Here is a 23,590-nt window from a genome sequence, read left to right as displayed (position 1 = left end):
ATAGTTTCAAGACAGCAAGAGCTATACAGTAAGACCAGACCCTATCTCTAAAAACAAACAAAAAACAAAACAGAAATATCAAAACAAAACAAGACTGTTTCACTATGTAGCCCTGGTTGGCCTGGAACTCAGTGATTCACTTGTCTCTGCCTTCCAATTGCTGATATTATGTGTACCACGCCAGGCCGAGTCAAGGTTTTTTTTCTTTTTCTTTTCTTCGCCTGGCCCGAGCCAAGGTTCTTAGCCCTAGACATACTTATGCCCAAGCTCTCCTCCAAATAATTTAAAATCTCTATGGACATCAAGATTGAAATCCACAGAAATAACTATTGTTTCCAATGAAGCCAGGTCATTCTGAAAAAGAGCAGAATCGACATTACGCTCCCATTCACCCATTCAAATCACATCGACAACAACAAATATTTACTATGTAGCCAGGAGGGGATGAAAAGATGGCTCAGAGGCTAAGAGCACTTGCTGCTGTTCCAGAAGTCCAATCTCTGAAGCCCTAGGGGATCTGTGCCATCTTCTGGCATCTGTGGGCATCAATCACACTGATAAATGGAAACAAATGTCAGCTAAGAAAAGGGAAAGTCTTTTGCATGGGTAAGAAAAAAGATAAAATGTCTCCCAATGGTTAAATGGTATCAAGAGGCTCTGATGCCCTACTACACAGGGTGACAACCACACCACTATCCACTCTATAATGCATTATAACAGCTAGGACCCCCCCCCCAAAAATATGCTTGAGGCATACTTAACCTGGTGCCCTTTTAATAGGACATTGTTTTTATGTTTTAAAATAAAAACAATATGCATATTTCTTAAAATATTCAAACCCAACAATGAGATTTATCTCAAACTTTTTAATTAAAAAATGCATTTACCTTAAAAATTATGTGTATGTATGTATGTGCATATGAATGCTGATGTCCACAGTGGTCAGAGGCACTGGATCCCCTAGAGCTAGAGTTAGGGGCAACCATGAAGCTTCAGAAGGGGATATGGGTCCTCTTCAAGAACAGCACCGGCTAGCTCTTAACCATTGATCCGTCTCTCTAGCACCAATTTTTTTTTAAACATCTGTGTACGTGGGTATACACATCACTGCTTTTTGTGTACAGAGGTCAGAGGACAACTTGCAGGAGTAGGTTCTTTCCTTCCACCATGTGGGTGCCACAAAGTGGAGTTCCAGCCTTCATGTTTGATGTTAAGTGCGTGCCTTTATTGTCTCACCAGCACTGAGGTAAACAAACTTCTGTCTGAAGCACTCAGACTCTTAAGTAGAGATCCATCATCTGCTTCCAAAAGGCTGGGGTCAGATGTGTGCCATCATACATGACTTTTGGAGCTAGAACCCAGGACACAGTACATGCTAGGCAACCGCTCTACCAACACTATAGCTGTAGCCATAATTAATATTTCTTTAAAAAAAAAAAAAACCCTTGTTTTATTTTATGTACATAAGCGTTTTTTTGCCTGCAGGTATGTACACCATGTGTGTGCCTGATGTGGAGGCCATAAGGGAGAAACGAGATCCTGAAGCTAAAGTTACAGACAGTGGGGAATTGATTAACTGCTAAGCAGCTCTCCAGACTCCTTCGTAATTCTCATTTTGACAATTTTTTTGCTCTTAATCAAGCTTAAAAAATTATGGCAATCTCATTATAGTATCCATTAAGAAATTCTTCAGTATTTCCATCCAACTCTAATTAGATTTTTAGAAAAAATTATGAAGCTCACACATTTTATTATTTTTACAGTCAGATTAAAGTATTAACATCTTTAAGTTTAGATGGAAAGCCTAGTAATTTGCCCCAACTCACAATGATTTGGAAATCAACCCATCTTTGCCACAAGCCCCATTCTGAGAATTTATATGTAGCCGACACTTGTCAACTACAGGACCCTGACTCCATTAGAGCCCATCTATCACTGTCAGGTTCCTCAGGAGCCACTTGGTGTTCATACCACTTTATTGTCAGATCAGAAGTACATAAGTTGGGCATCGTGGCACGTGGAGGCAGGATCACCCATGCGTTCCAGGACAGCTTGGTCTATACAACAAGTTCCAAGTCACTCATGGCCACACAGTAAGACCCTGTCCCCCTGCTCGCCCCACACCCCAACCTCGTCTTCTTTCTCTCTTTTTTAATAAAGTACTGTACATAGATGTTATTTGTTTGGCCAGGAAGAAAAGACAACTAGCAAAAATAACAGGCTGGAGAATGTGTTTTTTTCTCAGAAAAGATAACCTAGAAAAACCAAGGGCCTTTCGATTTGGACAATTAACTCATAAACTGGTTTGTTTATGCAGGGCAGTGTTGTAACTTCACTGTTGGTTCCAAATTCAACACAGTACAAAGCAAGGAAGCATTTATTTACCACACTCACACAGCAATGATTACGCATCCTGATGTCTGCCCAAATATTCAGTCCCCGCAGAAGAACTCTTCGTTTTCTATGCCAAGTCAAAGAATATAAGGGAAAACCTGCTGAGCACGGCACTCAGGTACCACTCCAGGTCTGGGACAAAACACAAACCCTAACCCAAAAGTTGGCTCCTACTTGGCTTCACTGATTTACCGCTTAAGGAACTTAACACAGGCTAAGGCTCTAACAGCTTATCTGAGACAAATTTAACTCTAAGATCACGACTTGACAAGAAATGTACAAATGTTTGTTAAGAACTTACCATTCTGTCAATCATTTTAAAGAGTCATGAAATATACATAGCAATATATTTATAACCAGAAACTACACTAATTAGACACATCATTTAGTTAAGTTCTACCTGAAAACATGCCATTTTAAGTAAAATCCTAAAAACAAACTCTTGAGTTCTATGGTTAACAATCAAGTCCTACTGAAGCAGCAGATTCCTTTCACAAGCGCAGGCCAGCAACAAGACAAACTGCAATGTCAGACAAACAAGTCCCCAAGTTCTTCTGAAGAACGCCAAGGAGTTGCCAGAGAGGTTACACAGTGGCCTTGATCTTTATTTTTCTTTACCTGGAATTCTACAAATTCCGAAATTGATCAATTGATTTATCTTGTGTAATAAACAGCACCAGTCGTGCCCACTGATACAATCCAATGCTGACTTTCTCCGTTCTCAAGTTTATTATGAAAACACTGCGGTGACTGTGCAGTGACGTCATCTTACAGGAGGGGAAACAGTTCTATCCAAAACAACTCACCAGGGTTTCTGACAATAACAAAGAACAACGTGGGGCTGAGATTGGAGAAGGGAATAAACCGAGTGCAGACAAATCATACAATTAAATTAAATGGTATCCCTGAAAAGAAACAAGAGGGGAGGCCTTGGTACTTATTTAAAAATGTTCATTAAGCTCCAATGATTGTTTGCTATCCTCATCTACAGTCATGCTGAGTAAGCTACAGCTAAGTGGAAGTCAACTGGACTCACAGGTGTTAATGTTTACATCCTATTTCTGCAGTCTCTCAAGAAAGCAAAAGTAACTACAAATAGAGCTATGCCAGAAACTGGATTCTTGACCAACAATGTCGCGTCAGCATGCAATGAACTGGTTCATTCTAAAGTGGTCACGGCTGTTGATGACAAGAGGCTTTGTATTTTTATATGGCACATCTTTTGGTCCGTGTGAAAACAAGTTTTTTGAATGTTAACTATTTTCTGACACTTTGAAGTTACTGTTGCTCTTCCCATTTCCATTAGGTCAATATACGGTTCATGGCAATACTGTACAAGTTTAAATTTCCATTACAGGAAGTAGTCTGGGGTACGACGAGTGACATGTGGCTCGCCTCTACGAGGTGCTGGATCAAACTGCAAGCTGAAAAACAAAATAAGGTTCACTGTTTCTATTCTAAGAATACACCATGTATTTATTAAACCGTCCATTTTTCAAATATTATGGTTTATTTCTTATCCAATTTCAGTTCAAAGTTGGGCACCGCTGTAACATCAGCACTTGGGAAACTGAGGCAAGGGAATCACAGTTCTAGACCAGCGTGGGTTATAAATACAAAAAAAAAAAAATGAACCCAACTTTTTTTTTTTTTTTTTTTAGGTTTTTCGAGACAGGGTTTCTCCGTAGCTTTTTGGTTCCTGTCCTGGAACTAGCTCTTGTAGACCAGGCTGGCCTCGAACTCACAGAGATCCGCCTGCCTCTGCCTCCCAAGTGCTAGGATTAAAGGGGTGCGCCACCACCACCTGGCTACTTGGGGACAGTTTAACTGAGGACTTGTCTGAATTAGGTTGGGCTGTGGGCATGTTTGTGGAAGACTGTCTTGATGACAGGTGTAGGAACACCAAGCCCACTGTGGCCATTACCATTCTCTAGACAGAGCTAACTGAGCCTAAGTAAGGAACCACACATTTATCTCTACTTTTTTGTTTTGTTTGAGTCAAGGTTTCTTAATACAGTGCTGGCTCTGAAACTCTATATAGACTAGGTTGGCCTCAAATCCACAGAGATTCTCCTGCCTCTGTTGGAATTAAGGTATATGTCACTACACCTAGCTCTATGCTCTCGACTGTGGATGTTATTTGAGTAGCTGTGTTGTGTTCTTGCCTTCAACTTCCTTTCAATGGTGGACTAGAACTTGGAACTGTAGCCTGAACAACTGTTCCCCCTAATCCCATGTTGGTTTTGGTTAGAGCAACAGAAAAAGTAGTCAAGGATGTCCTTAACCTCCCAAACTTCCTGCCTCAGTCTCTCAAGTACTAAGATTAAAGCTTTGAACCTGTGTTGTAACTGTACTTCAGTCCTTGATACTATATTTTCATATAATGGCCCCTTCTAATAAGATCATTTAAGTGTCTAACACACTGATCTGATCCATAATAAAAACATGGGTTTAGAAATTGAAGACCACTGAACTTAGTGGCAACGGCCTTTAGTACCAGCACTCGGGAGTCAGAGGCAGGTGGATCTCTATGAGCTCAAGGCTAGTCTGGTCTATATAGTGTGAGTTTCAGTGAAAACAGAGCTATATAGTAAGACCCTGTTAACAACAACAACAACAACAACAACAACAACAACAACAAGAAGCAAGACCTAATAAATCAATTCAGTCTGGGTTCCAAATAAGAGAAACTAATTTCTGTTACGTGTAGGTTCATTCCCATGAAATCGTAGTCAACCTGTAATATGGTTTAACAAGAGCTGGAGAGCAAGCAGCTCTAGCTCAGGCAGATACTTACAAAGAATACTTAAGAGTGTCGTCAAGTTCCATGATTGCAGCTTGGTTACCACAACGATAGCAATAGTTTGGAGCACTGAAAATTGTTACTACATTTCGGTCATGGCACCAGTTATATCCCTGTAAAAAAAGAGGCAGAAAAAAAAACTATTAAGACAGAAGATCATATTCCAAGAAACCAAATAAATAAATTAAGCAAGCAAACAAAGCCATTTTAAATAATATCCATCACCAAATATTAATCTGCTTCTTATATAGTACGTTTCTATAAATCTTTCTTTCATTTACATGACCTTAAACATAATTTTAAAATGAACTTATTTGAGATAGGGCCTCACTGTGCAGCCCAGGCTGGTCTGGATCACAAGGCAATCCTGATTCATCCTAACTAACAAGGGTGCAGGCCTGTACAGCCATACTTGTCTCAGGATAAGTCCTTACAACACTTTAGTGGAGAAATTATGGTAGCCCATGTTTCAAGAACCCACTAGAGGGGCTGGAGAGATGACTCAGCAGTTAAGAGCATTTCCTGCTCTTCCAAAGGTCCTGAGTTCAATTCCCAGCCACCACATGGTGGCTCACAACCATCTGTAATGAGGTCTGGTGCCCTCTTCTAGCCTGCAGAAGAATACTGTATAAATAATAATAAATAAATAAATATTAAAAAAAATAACCCACTAGGAGACTTCTTTCTCATCACCTACAGTCTAGGCATCCAAAGGACTACAGCAATGCTTTGAAGTTCCTTCCCTTTCCTACACAGACATACTGAATATGTATAAACACAATTGCACTTTATTATACCCTTCTCTATCTCTACATCTGCACCCTCTCACCATTAGATCCCAAGTTACTCCAAGTCAGTAAGAATCTGAAGATATGCCAGGCAGCGGTGGTGCACAGCTTTAGTCCCAGTCTCGGGAGGCAGATGGATCTCTTTGAGGCCAGCCTGGGCTACACAGAGCAAGCAGATCAAGTACCAGGACAGGCTCCAAAGCTACAGAGAAACCCTGCCTTAAAACAAAACAAAACAAAACACCGAACAAAACCTGAAGATCCATTAAAATATATACACCACTATCATCATAAACCTGACTTTCATTTGACTGCACACCGACGGAAAAGGGTTCAGCTCCAGTGGTAGACTCTATGGGAATAAAGGACTGTCATTAAAGTTAGTCTGACTAACTTTTTCAAAGAAAAGAACATACCTCCATTACCAGCTGGTGAGCTCTGGACACCAACGTGAGGCCATTGGCATGATTAAATGTCTCAGAAATATCTTGGCCAAAGGTATAACCAGCTCCTCGAGGAGATATCCCCCAGCCGCCACGGTCGTCTGGATCTGACCACAGCAAGTCACACATTGGACCCTAAAAAGCAGGTACAAGTTATAAGCTGACTCTTACCAAAGTGGAAATTCTTGATTTGATAATTCAATAGAAGCCGCACTCCAAGTGCAAGTCACTTTTGAGTGGTGTCTGCTAGCGAGGCATGACTTTTGCAGTTAAGCTCTCTCTGAAATGAGAAGCGCTTCTACCAAGGCCCAGTGCAGAGCAACAGGCGCGCTCCATCAGTAGGTCATCCTATAGGTACGCCAGTGCACCTTCACTGTTAGGCAGCATGGGCTAAAAGCAACACCAGAGGCTTCTACATTTCTTCTGAGAAATGCTAAGGCTCATGTGCCACTTCACTTACAATTTGAGTTGACACACAATGAATTAAGCTACAGTTAAGCCATTTCCCCCTTTCCTATGGTTTCTGAGATTTATCAAAGATAAGTCATACCTCATGAGGAACTTCTTGTAGGCGATCAAGTGCTCGGATGTGATCCAGTGTGTCTATGGACGGTGACAGACCACCATGTAGACAGAAGATCTAAAAAGATGGATTACAAATGGTAACTATACCTAGAGAGAAATTAAACTATTTGGGGCACAGTTCAGGTAGGAGCCTCCATCATTTGGTCACATCAGTTTCTAGGCCCTCTCCATTTCAATGAGGCTTGACTCTCAAGAGTTGGCCATTGTTCTGCCCAAGCCCCAAGCACTGAGTATCCATTCTTCTTTACCAATTGTCATGGCTGAGGCTCCTTCAACAAGGAGTCTCTTTAACCTTACCCTACTGGTAGTTACCTTCACACTCAGAAGTTTTGCCCAAGTTTCTAAGTACACATCTACTAGCAAACACCTCTTTTATGTCTCCTAGACTCCTCTACAAACAGCACCCAAAGCTGAATGGGTTATATTTTCCACCCCCACAGTCCCATTCTGTACAGTTCAGTACCTGATACATAGGAAAAACTTCAACACTAAGAAAGCAGTAACTGGAAAAAAGGGAAGCAGCAGCAAGTTTAAGGCACACGCACCTGCCCATCCACCAAGGCAGTGAGAGGAAGGTAGTCAAAAAGGTCTGTGAAGTATTTCCAAACATTTGCATTTCCGTATTTCCTTAAACACTCATCGTAGAAACCATAAACCTGTGTGATCTGTCTGCTCTCATGATTCCCTCGGAGTATGGTGATACGCTCACGGTAACGAACCTACAGTGAAACAGACAGACAGCTAGCTCTTTCCCAAAACAAAACAAACCAACTGATATTTCATAAAACTTTCTATAGGGAAACCGATAGTTCCAATTTTGAAGGAAAAAAAAATTTCTACATTTCAATGGACTGAAACCATACATTATAAACTTTTTTTTTTTTTTTTTTGAGACAGGGCTTCTCTGGAACTTGTTCTGTAGACCAGGTTGGCCTCAAACTCAGAGATCAGCCTGCCTCTGTCTCCCAAGTGCTGGGATTAAAAGTGTGCACCACCACATCTGGTGATAATAAACATTTTTTTTAAAGTATTTATCAATATCACTTCAATTAAAACCACACTCCCTGTACCATCTTGTGTAAAAGGTTTTTCTATGACCTTTACTAAATTTACAGTTAGGCAACAATCACCACACCAAATTTTAGAGCTTTGCATTTCTTACAATGATCTCATGCCTATCTGCAATCCTTCCCCAGCTCCTGACAACCACTGATGTACTTCTGTCTTTTGAGAATGCCTTTTCTAGACATTTAAATTAAGTGAAAAATGACAGAACGCAGCCTCTTGTGCTGTATTCCCTTGGAGAACCACCCTGGAGTGAACATGCTGAGTTGGATGGGGACGCACATCTTCACAGGGTAGCCATGTGCCATGGTTTCTGCACTTGCTCTGGTCTTCCCATCTATTAGCTACTGAGCACATTTGCTCACATGCTTTCTATTTCTTGAACATATTCCTACAGTGTAGTGTATGATTGCTTTATATCCAACTTCATCAAAATTCTTCAAAGTGGTCGGACCATTTTACATTCTTGACAGGAATGGATGAGGTGTCTAATTTCCTGACATATTCATCTATGATATTTACTGTAGTCACTGTATTCGTAAAAGACATGAATTAGTTGGTATATGTGACTTCAATGTAGATTTCCCTAATTACTTACAATGTTAACTAACCATGTCCTTACTGACCATCTATCTTCTAGGCTGAAGTAGTTGTTTAAGTACTTTGCCCATTTAAAATTAGATTATCGATGGGCTGGAGAGATGGCTCAGCGGTTAAGAGCATTGCCTGCTCTTCCAAAGGTCCTGAGTTCAATTCCCAGCAACCACATGGTGGCTCACAACCATCTGAAATGAGGTCTGGTGCCCTCTTCTGGCCTTCAGGCATACACGCAGAAAGAATATTATATACATAATAAATAAATAAAATAAATATTTAAAAAAAAATTAGATTATCGATCTGAGGTTAGGTATCCATGCAGATGGATGAAGAATTTGAGGCTTATTCAAGCTATATGATCCTGTCTCAAGAAATCTGTCTTAGCTGGCTGATGTTGACGCACATCTGTAATCTAGGCCCTCAGGAGGCAGAGAGGCAGGTGGATCTGTGACTTTGCCAGCCTGAGCTACAAAGCAAGTTCTAAGACAGCCACAACAGGTACGGAGAAACCCTGCTTCAAAAAACAAAAATAAAACAACAAAACAAACAGAAAGAAAGAAATCTGTCTTGACATGGCCGTACAAGCTTATAATCCCAACACTAAGATGACTGCAGGGCAGTCTTGGCTGGACACCCTGTCACCTGTAAAATAAAAACCCAAACAACCCCCACAAACAACCACAAAAACCCCTTCTTATTATTAACAGGCCCTTTAAAAAAGGTACGTGTGGGTTGGCGTAATGGCTGAGAGTAAAGGTGTCTGCCATCAAGCCTAATTTTAAAATTACATTCATTTTTGTAAGTGCATGTGTATATGTCATTTTATTCTGCCCATGTGGGTTCTAATTATCAAATTCAAGACATTAGGTTCTGTGGCAACTGTCTGTATTCAGACATCTCACTGGCCCTGATTAGTTATGGCTACATTTCATCTCTTACCTACCAATCTGCTTTCTAGGACCCATAAGGTGAAAGGAGAATTGACTTCCATACTTGCTTGATGGCATGTATGTACGTCACACAGTTAAATAAAATTAACAAGTAACTGTAAAAATGTTTTAAATCTGAAGCGAGGCTATAGCTCAGGGGTGAACCTGTGCTAGCATGCGGGAGGCTGAGTTCAACCAGAAGCACCAAGAAAGTAATAATTTGAACAAATGCTGCTTCTTTGCAGCATCTTTGAATTGCTCCTCCTGCCTCCATTCCCTAATTGCTAGAATTACACGCATATATTATTACACTTATAATACTGTGCTGGGGGTCAAATGCAGGGCTTTCTGCATGCTAACCAAGCACTCTAGAAACTTGGCTGCATCCCCAACCCTGGATTATCGTTCTATGAACACAGCTGAGAAATCTGAGCCTAATCAAGAGCAGACTTTTTTTTCTTCTTAAATTTATAGCCTCTGCTATTCATTTAGGCCAACAATCTGTTCTGATGCATTTGAAAAAGGGCCACTTTCCCCATAGTGTTGTGAGTTTCACAGTGAGTCCATACACTACAGAGGTACCCTTCCACAAGATGTCAGCAGAGCTGGGGTCTCTTAAAGTCGTCTCTTGATTCAGACAGCAGTTTTCTCTCATCTTCTTCCCTTTGTTCATATATACCTGGAGGCAGAGGACAACCTCGCGCGCATTATCCTTACAAATGGTCATCTGCCCCCTTGGAGACAGCATCTCACTGTCCGGGAGCTCAGTTAGGCTAGCTGGCCAGTGAGCCTCAGGGACTCTACTTCTTCAGGGTTGGGATGTCTCCATGCTTGGCACTTTAAAAAATGGGTTTTGAGAATTGAACTCAGGTCTTCCAACTGCACTATCTCCTTAGCCTCCTAATCTTTTTTTATAGAACCACCCATATAATCTCGTTTTATTTAACTATTCATGTAAAGGGCTAGCACCAAGTGCAGCCACACTCTGAGGTTCAGGGAATTAAGATTTGTGCCCATGATATTTAGGAGTACACAATGCAGTCTAGTCTTTAGTATATAAATTTTCTTGATATTGTTTTTTGAGACAGGGATAGAACCTTTGATGGTGGGAGCTTTATGTGTTAGACAAAGCTACCCTTGAACTCAGAGTTCAGTTTGCCTTTGCCTCCATAGTAGTACTGGGATTTAAGTAGTGTCAATCAGGCCCAGTGGTACATGGATTCTTAAAGGCAGCCCAGCCCTTCCACATGAACCTGGGCTACCAGCTTCTTATCTATAGTCACTGTACAAAGTGCCCACCATCTACTCTAAACGCTCAGTATTCTCAGTACTGTAAATGCTCATCATCAGTTAGCTCTAACTCTGACCACTTCTCTACGTTAGAAAAATTGGTGACAGCAAATTTTTTGTTCAGAATATTCTTCAATAAAAAAGTGAGTTTGTTGCCTAGGAAGAGCGGTAAACTTTCCCCCTGTAAGGTAAAGTAAAACAGCTTCCTAAGGCAGAGGCAGCATTCGACTCTAAATCAATGCCAACGTGTTTCAGCATTGATTCTTCACCTCTACATTTCAGAGCTACAAATGACAAGGACTCTAAAATTTGCTTCTTTTCTTTTTTTAAAGATTTATTTATTTATTAAGCATACAATGGACTGCTGGCAAGGAAGGCACCGGGTCTCATTACAGATGGTTGTGAGCTACCACGTGGTTGCTGGGAACTGAACTTGGGACTTCTGGAAGAGCAGTCAGTGCTCTTACCCTCTAAGCCATCTCTCCCAGCCCAATTTGCTTCTTTTAATTATTATTATTATTATTTTTCTTCCTCTTTTTTTTTTTTTAAAGAAAAGGTCTTATTATACAAACCAGACTAGCTTCAACTCTTTTACCTGAGCCTCACCAGAGCTGACACTACTGCCTTCATTTCTCATGTCTGTTATTACTCCAAGGGAATAAACTATTGTTTAGGTATTTGCTCAGTCTTGTACACTAAGATCAAATCTCTTTTCTAATATTAAAGACAAAAAAATCTTCGCTTAATAAATCTGATCTTTTTCTCTCAATTCTTCCTTTATCACATTTTCACAGGACTGTCAAATGATGTAAATAACCCAACATAGATGTTCGAACTCTCCGAATACCTAATGCAGTCATATTATTTCCACTGTCAATGTACTAAACTAAAACTTGTACTTGATTAGTTTGCCAGTCACAACACTTGGAGACGGGCAGGCTACGAACTCTTTGGGTTTGAGGCCAGCCTGGTCTACATAGTGAGTTCCACGACAGTTAGAGCTATGTAGTGAGATTCTGTCTAAAAACAAACAAAAGACCCCAAGGTATCCCATGGCACCATGTTCTGAACCACCTTCTGGCTCCTAATGCAGACAGGATGATTAAGTTTGACACTCACATTCTTTGCATTCCTAATTAGGCATGGAAGTTTGTTCTAAAATTTAACATTCAGATGAAGAGAACAAATCATGGTAGGAAAAAAACATTCCAGAGGGCTTTCACCCAGTTCAAAAGGCCCAAACAGAAAAAGTAAAATTACCTTAAGAGCTACAAGCAGTGTAACTGTTTCAACTGAGTAATATCCTCTGTCCACATAGTCTCCCATAAACAGGTAATTTGTATCTGGTGATTTACCACCAATTCTAAAGAGTTCCATGAGGTCATGAAATTGCCCGTGTACATCTCCACACACTGTGACCGGACATCGAACCTCTTGCACGTTGGATTCCTTTGTCAGGATTTCTTTAGCCTACAAAGAAAAAGTAAAGCAATACATTCAGCATTAAATGGCATCAAAAAAGATGCTTTGTTTATATTAACGTAAAGAGCGAACCTGGCAAATATGAAACCACAGGCATTTGCAATCTAAGATAGACATTAAAATTTTTAATTTTAAAATTTGCATTTTTTGTACCGCTTGGTGGAGGCGCACACCTTAAATCCCAGCACTCAGTAGTCCAGCAAAGACTGTTATATAGAGAAACCCTGTCTTGACCTCTCACCCCCAAATCTATTTTATGTGCAAGTTCTCATTTCACCCATGTGTGTCCTAGTGATTAAATCAATGTCCTCAGGTTTACTGGCAAGAGACTTAGTCACCTTACTAGCCCATTGGCTATATTTATAAGACAAGATATGGTTAGTTTTTCCTTTGGCTACCTTGTGGGAGATGTTTAGAGAATATGTACCAAGTTGATATTCAATCATCACTCAGTTTGTTAAAAGCTATCAAATTTCCATCTCATTAGAGACTGAAGACATTAGTAATACCCACACAAGATTAAAACGACCTGAAGGTGGGCTGGAGAGATGACTCAGCAGTTAAGAGCACTGGCTGCTCTTTCAGAAGATTCAAGTTCAATTGTAGCTTGTACCTATTTGTAACTCCTGTTCCAGGTAATCCAAACTTCTTCTGGCCTCTGAGGGCCCTGTATGGAAGTAGTACAGACATACATGCAGGCAAATATGTAAATTTGGAAGAAGAAAAAAGAGCACTTAATGTTGTCTCCCCAGGCTGAGATTTCTTGGTCCTGACTTTTGGGGGGGGGGGGGGAGTTTAAGACATTTAAATTTTTCTCTCATTTCATTCTATTTTTTTATAACAATAAAAGTTCTTGTTTTACAGTTAGAATACTCAATATAGCATACATGCTTTTTAGGCTGCTTTTAGAAGCTATCATTCAGGGCTGGAGAGACGGCTCAGTGGTTAAGAGCATTGCCTGCTCTTCCAAAGGTCCTGAGTTCAATTCCCGGCAACCACATGGTGGCTCACAACCATCTGTAATGATGTCTGGTGCCTTCTTCTGGCCTGCAGACATAGACAGAATATTGTATACATAATAAATAAATAAATTTTAAAAATAAGCCATCATTCAGCCAGACATCCACATATGCTAAAAATGTGTATACCGGTAGGCAATTATCTGCTAAACCATCTGAATGACTCTGCCTTGGGCTAGTCCCTGGACATTGGTGTACGAAATAGGTCATTTCCATGGCATAGGAGAAGAGAAAGGATTGTAAGCAAGCAAGGGGAAAAAGAAAACACTAAACAAACAAAGTAGACTATCCCAAGTATCACCAGGAAGGGGAGACCACTTTAAATTAAGACACATGATCAAATGCCCATACTGAAATTTTGCTACCCAGCAATCCCAGCATCCAGGGCCAAGGCAGGAGGCTTGCCACTAGTTCAATGTCAGTCTGGACAATTACAAGTGTCTATCCTCTCTCTCAAAAGAATCCTCCCCCAACACACAAATAGAGAACAATGTTGCTAATGAACCAACTGGTGACAACCAACATTACCACAATTTACCACATGAAACATGGATCTTTCTTCCCCAAATTTGGTTGCAATCTTTGGAAAATAGAATCCAAGTCAGTAACATTTATTTTCCTTCCCACACCTACCAATACTGCCCCAAGTACAACCAACCATGTTCAAGAATCACTATTTTCTATTCTCCAAAGGCTTGGGGGAACCTATTTCCAGACACTCACCAAGTTTAGAAGAATATTTTCAGTTTAAAAAAGAAATGGGGCTCTTCTATTAAACAAGATCTTATGATCAGGAAATGTGGAAGTTAAAATGCAATCTAAACAATGTGGAAATTCTGGGAAGAATGCAATCTTTGGGGGTCATTAGCACACTACCAACACTCAGTATGTTTGGACTCGGGCATCTCCCTAGCCTGATATAAGAGACCTACAGACAGACTCTATCTACTTTCTTCTCCACCCTACCCGTCCCCAGACAGGGCTTCACCCTATAGCCTTGGCTGTCCTGGAACCCACAGAGATTCCTCTGCCTCCTAAATGCTGAGATTAGATTAGAGGCATGTGTCACCATGTTTAAATATGGGCCATTCCAATCAACATATCAAATAAGATGAAATGAAAGCAGGATTATGTGAACTAGGTTTTGTAACTCATTCATGGCAGAATTGTTCAAGAAAGACAATAATAAAGTTCCAGTTCGGCAGTGGCGGTGGCAGCTGGGTCTTTGTAAATTTGGGATCAAGGGTCTACAAAGCAAGTTCCATGACAGCAAGAGCTGTTAACACAAAAACCCTGCCTCAAAAAACCACACACAAAAGGAAAGAAGTTAGGAAGGAAGAAAGGTCTCAATTATTTACTCATCACTTCCTTAGAGGTACATAGTATTGTCATGTCTAGTTAACTTACACTGTAGAAAAAGCCAGCCATCCATTTAAGTTAAACACTTTAGTAGAACAGGGGCTCTCAACTACTAATGCTGTAACCCTCTAACACAATTCTTCATGTTATGACCCCCAACCATAAAATCATTTCATTACTACTTTATAACTATAATTTTGCTACTGTTATCAATTGCAATGTATTTGATATGCAGGATATCTGATATGAGACCCTCCCCCACAAAGGAATTTCAACTCATAGGCTGAGAACCACTGACTTAGAAGCCTAAGACCCCAACCACGTCAAAATCCTTTTATGGACTTATGTATCAAGCTACTCATCAAAATGACACAGAAATAACAGAAGTTATTCCTGCCATCTCTAAAGTAAAATCCATGACTTTGAAAACCAAAAAGGCAGTGCTGAGATGTCCATGACCATGTCTGTCATTCACCTTCCCCTACCTTCCAGCAGTCCAAGAAGCCAGTTTTACAGGTTGTCAAACACCCTCAGAATGCCCCCATAGAAGCAGGCTTGTCCAGTAGACAATCACCAAACTCCTTTTAAGCACAGAATCAACCAAAAACACCAGAAGACAGACAACATACTTGTACACACTGGAGATGTCAAGGCCCAAATAAGCACCAAACTCAAAAGACCCCAAGGAGGCAAAACCCTACATGGTCCCACTGGGGGAAGGTTAGGTTCGGTTGCCTCCTGATCATGCGCTGATGCCCAGGTGGGTAGACTATGATCTCTGTGGAGCTCAGTTGGCTAAGTTTAAACATTGTTTTTCCCACCATTTAAAAAAAAAAAAAAAAGATAGAAGCTGTAAGTGGTTGCCAATGCCTGGCATTTCGGAAGTAGAGGCAGGAGGATGGGGAGTTAAAAGGTTGTCCTTGGCTACTAGTTTACTTAAATTCATGACACTGTTCCAGAAAGTTCAAGTCCTAGACAACATACTAAGATGGTCTCAAACCAGGCTGATGGCACAGGCCTTTAATCCTAGCAGGAAGACGCAGGTGGATTTGAGTTCCAGGATAGCCAGGACTGACTATACAGAGGAAGCCTGTTTCAAAACAAAACACAAAGAAGACAAAAACAAACAAACAAAAACCTAACTCAGAAACAAACAAACAAAAAACAACCACTGAATCACACAACAAGAATCATGATACTTCATGGGTGCCAAAACAAAACAAACTCTTTTTTCCAAAACTGGCTCAGTCATCTACTGCTCATTTTGTTCTATTTAATATAAATCATGATGAAAGTAGAAGCCTCTTTCCTTCTTAGCCACGGTCTCTGCCACTCATCTACATCGCCACCACCTGACTTTTGACACTGGGCTTCCCTAACACTGCATGCAGGCCTTGACTTCATTTTATGGCCTGGGTTGGCCTACGTCTTGGCCTCACATGGCTTATTTAGATGGCCTCTGCTCCTTTTCTTGAGACTAAGTATTTATATATCACTTAGCTGGGGAGGGCCTCTAACTTAGAGATCCTGAGCCCTTAGCTTACTATGTTAGAATCAGAGGCACTTTTTAGAAAAAGGTTTTTAAGATTTCTTAAAAAAAAAAAATTAATGTGCATTTTATGTTTTGCCTTCATGCACCCGTATGAGGGTGCCAGCGCCCCAAGAACTGAAGTACAGACAGCTGTGAGCTGCCATGTGGATGCTGGGAATTGAACTAGGGTCCTCTGGAAGAGCAGCCAATGGTCTTAACCACTGAGCCATCATCTTTTCAGTTCCTAGAGCTGTTTTCTTAAAGGTGCATGTTTATAGTGTTTTCCTTCAAAACAATAATATGCTCTTGGGAGGATGTGGGGGAAATATGCCTGTAAATCTAGCATTCAGGAGGCACAAGCAGCAAGATCTTGAATTCTAGCACAGGCTGGACCATACAGTAAGACCACCTTCTAATGCCCCCATACAATAAATAAAAAAAAATTAAACAAGAAAGTACTCCAAGCAATTCCTATAATACGTCGAGTAGAATCTTTTTTTTTTTTTTTTTTTTGGAGACAGGGGATCTTGGTGTATTCCTGGCTGTCCTGGAACTCACTCTATAGGCTGGCCTCAAAGTCATATAAAGATCCACCTGCCTCTGCCTACCAAGTGCTGGGATTAAAGGTGCACGCCACCACTGTCCAGCAAAAGCAGAATCTTAAGGTCTTTAATGAGGGAAATGCGATGCAGTCCACTGGATGATAATGATGTATTACTACAGAAACAATCCCGTATTTCACAAAGTTTGCCCTGAGTAGTCTCTGGAAGGAGACACTAACCATCAACCATCTTATTTAAAGAAGTTAGTGTTGGCTTTCTTTTTTTTTCTTTAGTTTTTCAAGGCAGGGTTTCTCTGTGTAGATTTGGTTGTCCTGGAACTTGTTCTGTAGACCAGGCTGGACTCGAAGGCATGCACCACCACTGCCCAGCTAAAACTTTGCTATTAGAGAAGAAAAAAAAAATCAAACTAAATCTGTGCAGAGATATGCCATCAAGACAAAGTTGAGCAGTGAAGGCCTAATAAGGACTGTTCAACAGAATCCAAGGCAGAAGCACAAGCCTATCAACAACACAGCAAGTGTGCAGTCGTTGGGAACTCAACTCCACACTACCCCTTACCCAGATAAACGAACAAGCAGTCTACAACCAAAGTTTGCAGAGGCTCTATCTGGAAGGTTGAGAGGCTGGTGAGGGTAGCTGGGGTAGGTTGTCTGGGTTGCGACTTCTAATTCCAGGATTCCTATCTTGCTTCCAGACCCTTGTTGAGGCTGTCTCCACACCAAAGTGAAAGAAAAACATTCCAACACGCCTCTCCCACCTGTTCCTTCTCAATAGTTTAACTACTGCTATGGAGACAGCCCAACAGCCTTTTAAATAAAACCTAGAAATATAGTACTTCATCTAGGAATTTAATCTTGGGGGAACGAGGAGATGGCTCAGCAGTTTAGAACACCTGCTGCTCTTGCAAAGGACCTGGTTTCATTCCCAGAACCCACTTGATGGCTTACAACTACCCATAATTCGGACCTCCAAGAGCACCAGGCACGCACATGGTGCACATACATATAAACAGGCAAAGCACTGATACACATAAATCTTAAAGAAAAAAAAACACGGTAATATAGGTTTTAAAAAGTTCAGCTTACCAAATAAATTAGTAAGAAGCAGTTTCCCTTTTCCACACCCGTGCAGCAAATGTTAAACTAAATGACACCGTAAGACTATTACATCTATGGGCTGGAGAGATGGCTCAGTGGTTAAGAGCACTGTCTGCTCTTCCAGAGGTCCTGAGTTCAATTCCCAGCAACCACATGGTGGTTCCAAACCATCTGTAAAGAGATCTGGCGCCCTCCTCTGGTGTGTGTATAAATGGAGGCAGAAAGTTATATACATAATAAATAAATCTTAAAAAAGAAAAAGACAATTACATCTATAATACTTGCAAAGAAATGGACAACTGCATGCCTAGGTCAAGAACTCCTTTGGGGGAAGAAACTAAAAACATCAATTCAGAAGTCTTGAAAGCATAAAGCCAAAACTGGCACCCGACCCCAAGACACTGCTTAAGTCATATAGTAAAAGGCCATTTTTATTGTAGTTAGTCCAAAAGCAAACTGATACTTTATTTACTTATTTATTTGGGACAGAATCTTTCTAATATAGCTCTGGCCAGCCTCAAACTCAGAGATCCGCTTGCCTGTTCCCCAAGTGCTGGGCTTATTTATTTTTGCGGCAGGGCCTCACTGTACAGTCCTGGCTGACCTAGAGCACACTATGTAGTCTAGGTCGTCCTCAAACTCACCTAAGTCTACCTGCCTCTGGCTTGTGGCCATCCTCCTGCATCAGCTTTCAGAGTGCTAGGATTACAGGCATGCACGACCACACACAGCAAGTAGATAGTATTTACTTTTTTTAATCTGTTGATGGAACTGTGCCTAAAATGAAACTGCATATGCTCACCCCAAACACCAAACTCCTTCAAACAGCAAGGCACATATATATATACTTGAACACACAGTATGCTTAGATGCTCCCCACTGTTATGATACACATCTGGATCCTTTCTGCTTTGAAGCAACACTGCTATTGTGACAAGGTAACAGAAGAGAGCTCTCAAGCTGGTTAATTGGAGTGACCACTGGGGTTTAGCTTTATCTTCACGAAAGGGGGAAGGACTTTGAGGCTATCATTCCTTTTTATGAGATCATCAATAGCTGTTTTTGATGGGTGTAGTTCTTTAACAAGCATGACTAAACTGACAGAAAATGTAGCTTATTTTCAAATTTTCTGTTAAAGCTGGATATGGTGGCACACGTATCTACACTATATATCTGTAATCCTAACATTTGGGAGACTGAAGCGAGAAGATGTTGAGTCTGAGGTTGGCATAGGCACAGGAACAGTTGTCTTGCAAATGAAACAAAATAAATGAACAAGTAATATTTAGAAGGCAAACACAACAAAATCAAACGTAGTTTTCACCTAGAGATAGAATTGGCAATAAAACATTACCTGTTCTGTTTTACTAGGACTTGTACAAAGTATACCAAGACATGCATCTCCCCGTCTAAAACATCTTAGGATTGTTTAGGAGATTTACATCATTACAAAAGTTGAAATACAATCCAAATCAAGCAAGTTAGGCAACAGCATTCATCAAAAGTATCTATTTCAATTTCAAGAAGCCTTTTTTTTTGTTTTGTTTCGAGACAGGGTTTCTCTGTAGCTTTGGAGCCTGTCCTTGAACTCCCAGAGATCCTGCCTCTGCCTCCTGAGTGCTGGGATGAGTGCCACCACTGCCCAGCTTCAAGGAAACTTTGAAATAGGTTCAAGAACTATCATTTTCATTTTAGCCCCTCCACCCCCACCTTTTTGGAGATAAGGTTCCACCCTGTAATTCCGGCTGGCCTCTGCTTCCCCAGTGCTGGGATTAAAGGCATGTACCACCAATCAAGTTTTTTTTTTGCCGCTGGTTTGTCAAGACAGGGTTTCTCTGTGTAGTCATTGGCTTTCTTGGAGCTAGCTCTGTAGGCCAAGATGGCCGCAAAGGCAAAGAGATCAACTTGCTTCTGCTTCCTGAGTGCTGGGATTTTAAAAGCACGTGCCACCACCACTTCGCTAAAGTATTATTATTAATTTTAGGTGTTTTGAGACAGGGTTTCTTTGTGTAGCCCTAGCTGTCCTGGAACTGGCTCTGTAGAGGCAGCTTGCCTCTGCTCCTGAGTGCTGGGATTAAAGGCACGCAACTACCATGTGGCTCTAAAATTAAAACTTTGGACTACTGAGAGAACTCAATGGTTAAGAGTTAAAAGTCCATGCTGCTCTTGTAGGGGACTGAAGCTGGGCTCCCAGCACCTTAGTCCAGTGGATCAAATAACCAGACTCCAGGGAATCAACACCTCTCTGGCCTCCATGGACACCTCCACACACATTCGCATACGTAAGACACACAAACATTAAAACCCTAAAATCTGCACATGTTGAGAAAAAAACTAAGCCGGCTAGCCTCACATCTGAGTTTCACCAAGATGTGAAAAACATACTGGATCCATTAAGCTGCAGCCCTCACCCACCCCACCTCTCTACCTACTATCTTGAACAGGCTCTCCAAAGCAAACCCACTCAGTCCATACTTCCTTTAGTTTCTTGTTGCTGCTATAAAGACACCCTGAGAAAAACAACTTTGGGGAGAAAGTTTTGTTTTTCCTTCCTGAGACAGGGTTTCTCTGTGTAGCCCTTGCTGTCCTTGAACTCACTCAGTAGATCAGGGATCCTCCTGAGTGCTGGGATTAAAGGGACACACCACCCTGCCTGGCTTGAAAACAGGTTATTTTGGTTCAGTTCCAGTCCATCACAGCAGGGATGTCATAGTGGCAGGAGCTTGAGGGGAGGTACTCACATCACATAAAAAGAAAGGGAGCAATGAATACATCCTCACACTTTTAATATTACATTTATTTGTTTGTACAGGTCAGAAGAGTAAGGTGTTTTACCACGTAGGTCCTAAGGGGTCAAACCTAGATCACTGGAGACCTCTCCCATAGGGAGCTTCCTCTATGCTTATACAATTGAGGACCCCCCTCCCCCAATCTGAGAATGGTGCCACCTACAGTCGGTGTGTCTTCTCATCTAACATAATGAAGGTCTCCTAAACCAAGTACATAGGCCAACCTGATCTAGACAATTCCCCAGACTCTAGAACAGCAGTTCTCGACCTGTGAGCTGAGGATCCTTTCACAGGGGTCCTGCATAGCGGACATTTACAATACGATTCATAACTAGCAAAATTACAATTATGAAGTAGCAACAAAAATGATTTTATGGTTGGGGGTCACACATGAGGAACAATTCCATTTAAGGGTTGTATCATTAAGAAGGTTGAGATCCACTGTCAAGTTGATATTATCATCCTAGTTTTTCCAACTAAATTAAAGTTTCTTGAGGATATGTATAATTTATTTCTCATTGACTTCCGATTCTCTTCATAATAGCATGCAATCTTGGATACTCAGAAACACAAGTGCTGGTTTAGGACACAATCCCATCAGATTAGAAGTGACCTCAGAACATGTTTTAACTATTTTATAGTAACTGGATTTCTGAAAACCAGTTACAACCATTTAATTGGGGAACAAAAAGTAGTGGTGTTCCAGCCTAATGAGTAGTCTTTCTCTTTCTATACAAACGACTGCCATTTAGCTGACTCAAAATGTTCAGAGTCAGCAACCAGAAACCAGGACCTGACAATATATTAGATTTGTTTGTTTGTTTTTTGAGTACAACAAGTAAATTTTAAAAGGTTTATTTCTAGCCCTGAAATGGTGGTGCTGCATTAAAAATCAGCACGTGTGTGTGTGTGTGTGTGTGTGTGTGTGTGCAGAGGCAGGTGGATCTCTGTGCATTCAAGACCAGCCTGATCTAGAGTTCCAGGACAACTAAGGGGTACACAAATAAACCCTGTCTCAAAAAACAAACAAAACTTATTTTCAAAACCTTAAAAATACCACCTTATTTGATTTGAGAGAAATAAAAATCAAAATATTGGATTGGTGTAGCACACACATGTAACCAATCCCAGCACTTGGGAAGCTGAGACACAAGGACTGCCACAAGTTCAAAGCTACCCTGGCTATATAACCAGTACCAGGGCAGCCAGGGTTACCTGGGAGGGAAGGAAGCGTTCATTGTACAGAGCTGAGGTAAATAAACCCACGTCTGTCTTAAGCCCCAATTATTCTCAGCAGTTTCTGAAAAACTGTATCGTCAGAAAATATTCATCAAACGCAAAAACCTCCTTTTTACATCAAACCACAAAGGAGTGAGCATACAGCGTTCCAAAAATTTTTCCTAACACAAATTACTAACATAATCCTTATTTTTGCACTAAAATTAAATGTTAAAGTGACCGTGAAAAGCGAACACAAAACAGAGTGAACATTTTATACTAGAAAACTGCACTAATAAGACTTGAAAAATACCACACGACCGAAAGCTTAGCAGCCTGCTCTCCCAACTCTTGGAGAAAACCAATGGAACGAGCTAACCTGAGATACAAAGCGTAGTCAGTCACCACTTGGCTGTGTCGACTCAGCACCCTGCCTGAAACACAGGCGGTCAACTCGGGGATCACTACCACTACTTGTAGCCACAAAACACAAGAAAGAAACTCTCAACCAAGAGAGAACACAACATTTGGTTCTCTTTCAGTCTGTGTTGCTCATGCTAAACACAAATGGCACCATGCCAAGTACGTTAAACAGAGGATCTCACACTACTCAATTTGAGTCAGCATATACATCATAAACTAAAATGCCACTGGATTTCCAATCCCGAAGCTCTCCGTATAGTATGACTCACCAAATCCTCCATTTCTTTCAACTATGAAAACTTTATACTCCTCCCTTATAACTACCACCATGACCTTTGTAGAAATCGGGCTAGCGGCTTTTATTTTTGTTTGGGAATCGTTAAACGCACACTTTAAACAGAACTCAGAGGAAGCCGACCCGAACGCGATGACCTTTCCACATAGGCGCTGGGCACGGACTGGCCTCAGAGCCCGCCTGTGGGGGAACCAGTGGGCATCGCCAGCTCCAAGAAGCAAAGCAAGCCCGGCTGCAAGCACAAAGCCTCTTCTCCACCTCGCCGCAGCTCCAGGTCCCGCTCCCAAAGCAGAGCCAGTCCCTGGCCGGACCACGCAGGGCCCCGGCCGCCCTGTTCTTCGGCGTCGGGCAGGGCCGGGAGGCTCGGAAGCCCGGCGCGCGGCGCCATCTTAGGCCGCGGCGGCAGCGCCATCCAATCAGCGCACGGGAGGCGGGGGGCGCCGGGTCGCTTGTGAGTCCCCGCGGGCAGCGCCGGGCGCCGGTGTGCGAGGTTCGGGGGGCCTGGCCTCCGTGCCGCCATGTTGCACCGTCCCCGCGGCCTCCTGAGGAGCCGCACCTGGGGCCTACCCCCGCTCACCTTCTCGCAGAGGCTCTTGACCTGGGACTCGGAGAGCTGCTTGCACTCGTTCAGCTGCTCGATCCACTGGTCCAGCTCCTTGGTGAACAACTTCTCGTCCATGATGACGCCCGCCCGAACCGGCTGCCGCTCCGCGCTGCTCCCGCGCCGCCGCCCGCACCCGGGCCACACGCACACGCCGCCGCCGCTCCCCGGGGTGCTTCCTGCGGCCCCTGGCGGCTGCTAGGCGCTGGCGTCGGCCCGCTGGCTTCGCTCCGCAGTACTGGGCCGCCGGCCGCGGTGCCTCCTCCTCCGCTCGCCCTAGCTCGGGACCAGGCTTTCTGTAATGGCGGCCGCCCGGCGT

General features: G+C 42.0%; 1 protein-coding gene across 1 annotated transcript; it reads right to left on the bottom strand.

The window, feature by feature from the left end:
- Positions 1–1,431: 1,431 nt before the first annotated feature.
- Ppp2ca (protein phosphatase 2 catalytic subunit alpha) lies at positions 1,432–23,499 on the bottom strand. The gene is made up of 7 exons (XM_050157797.1): positions 23,248–23,499; positions 12,155–12,364; positions 7,559–7,732; positions 6,979–7,068; positions 6,402–6,563; positions 5,192–5,310; positions 1,432–3,818 (listed from the first exon to the last, which is right to left on the bottom strand). The coding sequence occupies exons 1-7, from the start codon at positions 23,347–23,349 to the stop codon at positions 3,746–3,748; spliced, it is 930 nt and encodes a 309-aa protein (XP_050013754.1). The 5' UTR covers positions 23,350–23,499; the 3' UTR covers positions 1,432–3,745.
- Positions 23,500–23,590: the final 91 nt, after the last annotated feature.

Source organism: Alexandromys fortis, unplaced genomic scaffold, assembly GCF_014885135.2.
Source record: "Alexandromys fortis isolate MF-2015 unplaced genomic scaffold, M_Fortis_MF-2015_v1.1 scaffold_103, whole genome shotgun sequence".
Taxonomy (NCBI): Eukaryota; Metazoa; Chordata; class Mammalia; order Rodentia; family Cricetidae; genus Alexandromys; species Alexandromys fortis.
The sequence above is the reverse complement of the archived record's forward strand: the minus strand, read 5'-3'. Positions and strand labels throughout refer to the sequence as shown.

What these genes read in the sequence shown, in the direction of transcription:
- Ppp2ca (XM_050157797.1), bottom strand. Translation starts at nt 23,349, where the DNA reads ATGGACGAGAAGTTGTTCACCAAGGAGCTGGACCAGTGGATCGAGCAG. An exon ending in TCAAGAGCCTCTGCGAGAAG is followed by an intron (nt 12,365 to 23,247) that starts GTGAGCGGGGGT and finishes TTTTCTTTGTAG; the next exon opens with GCTAAAGAAATCCTGACAAA. An exon ending in CTGCCTTGGTGGATGGGCAG is followed by an intron (nt 7,069 to 7,558) that starts GTGCGTGTGCCT and finishes CCATCTTTTTAG; the next exon opens with ATCTTCTGTCTACATGGTGG.